The 1,824-nt window shown below is 38.1% G+C and overlaps 1 protein-coding gene across 1 annotated transcript; it reads left to right on the top strand.

Annotated features, from left to right (window-relative positions):
* Positions 1 to 500: 500 nt before the first annotated feature.
* LOC115053144 (odorant receptor 131-2-like) lies at positions 501 to 1,085 on the top strand (the record flags this gene model as incomplete). Its single annotated transcript, XM_029517710.1, has 1 exon — positions 501 to 1,085. A coding segment is annotated over one exon (585 nt), but the record flags the coding sequence as incomplete, so codon positions are not given.
* Between the last annotated feature and the right edge of the window lie 739 nt (positions 1,086 to 1,824).

Genomic DNA, 1,824 nt, shown 5'->3' with positions numbered 1-1,824 from the left:
AAGACTAACAGCTCTGCCTGAGACTGCATGTAGGATTTGATAAACTGATGAAATTGAACTTTTTACACTTTCTACAAGGAAACACTTGAAGGAATACTGACTCTTTAAAGGACATTTTGTTGTGGCTAAAACTCTACGTTTGCTTAGAAAACACACTTATGGCTGATAACAGTTCACTGGTTGGTAATGAACCTTTGTACCTGCTGATGAATGACCTGGTAACAGTTGTGCAGCTGCTGGTTATAATTTTTCTCTCTATCAACTTGTTGCTCATCATAACCTTTTTTCAAAAAGAGTGTTTCTACACAACAACACGCTACATCTTATTTGCTGTTACATTACTATCTGATAGTTTGGTGTTATTCCTTTCTGATGTCCTTGCTATTTTGACCCAGTTTAATATCCCCATTCATGTTTGGTTGTGCATCATTATCTCTATGGTGGTGTTTCTGTATACTACTGTTACACCAGTGACTCTGACAGCAATGACTCTGGAGCGTTATGTGGCTGTTTGTATGCCGCTGCGTCATGGAGAGATCTGCTCCACACGTAATACTATTAACTGTATCCTCATCATTCATGCTCTCAGCTCTGTGCCCTCTATTTTTATTTTCTCCACTTTCTTTGCATCTGCAGCCCTAAAATTTTACACCCAATATCAGTTATGTTCTGTGGAAATATTTATGATTAATTTATGGCAGCAACATCTGAGGTCAGCTATATATCAAATACAGTTTTTGATCATGTGCATCATACTTGTTTGTTGCTATGTTAAAATAATGAAAGTGGCCAAAGCTGCATCAGGAGAGGATAAGCAGTCATCAAGGAAAGGGCTCAGGACAGTGGCTCTTCATGGTTTCCAGCTGCTGCTCTGTGTCATCCAGCTGTGGTGTCCCTTCATTGAATCTACATTGTTTCATATTGATCTTTTTGTATTTTATTATGTCAAATACTTAAACTATATACTATTTTATCTTGTGCCAAAATGTCTGAGCCCTCTCATTTATGGCCTCAGAGATGAGATTTTCTTTCATGCACTGAAAAGTTATCTCTCCTTTGGGTTGTATAAAGGAAATCTGATTTGATAAATCGAAGTCAGTGTGTGTCCGAGTCAGAGCATGTCGATCTGATCTTAATGAGCTGGTCCTCAAAAACAATGAGCCAGTGGGCCTCTAGGTTTTCCTTAACAAAACCACAGTATCAGTCAAAATGGATGAGTACCTGCATTTTAACATTTATCTTACTTTGGGCCTCTCTTCTTTGATGTGACAGACTTCTTGTGCATCACAGTCAGGTGAAAAAAATTCCTCTGAAGATATTGGCAAGCAGTTGGTGGAGTAAACAATGACTTCTTACAGCTATGGTGTGATATTTGGTGATCAAATGGTGCGAGGAAAAAAAATGAATGACTTATTGTGATGATGTTCATGATATATGTTGTCAAAATGAAAGAATGAAATAATAAGAGAGAGAATTCCACTGAAAGTCACTGACTAGTTGGTTCAGGGACGGTTATAATGCCTTGTTATAACCGTGTGACCAGTTGTGTTTTCACCTCATGACAACTAGTCTGACCATCAGCTTGACAGTTCTTAGTCTTTTATATCTGTAGCTGACTAAACAGTGACTCAGCAATACTTGTTTGGGTTCCTACGTTCCACATTTGATCTCAGGACAGTGTCCAAAAAATACCTCTCAAAAGTTAGATTCTTCGCTCAAAAAACATTTCTGGTGAAAACTTTCTGCGTTAGTTTCAAATGTGGCTCCTTATTTTTTTTCCAAGAAGACAATCTGACTGGGAATGTGCAGTATTACCACTCTAGC

The sequence above is a fragment of the Echeneis naucrates genome, chromosome 13 (genome assembly GCF_900963305.1).
Source record: "Echeneis naucrates chromosome 13, fEcheNa1.1, whole genome shotgun sequence".
NCBI lineage: Eukaryota > Metazoa > Chordata > Actinopteri > Carangiformes > Echeneidae > Echeneis > Echeneis naucrates.
This window is presented reverse-complemented; position numbering and strand designations above follow the sequence as displayed.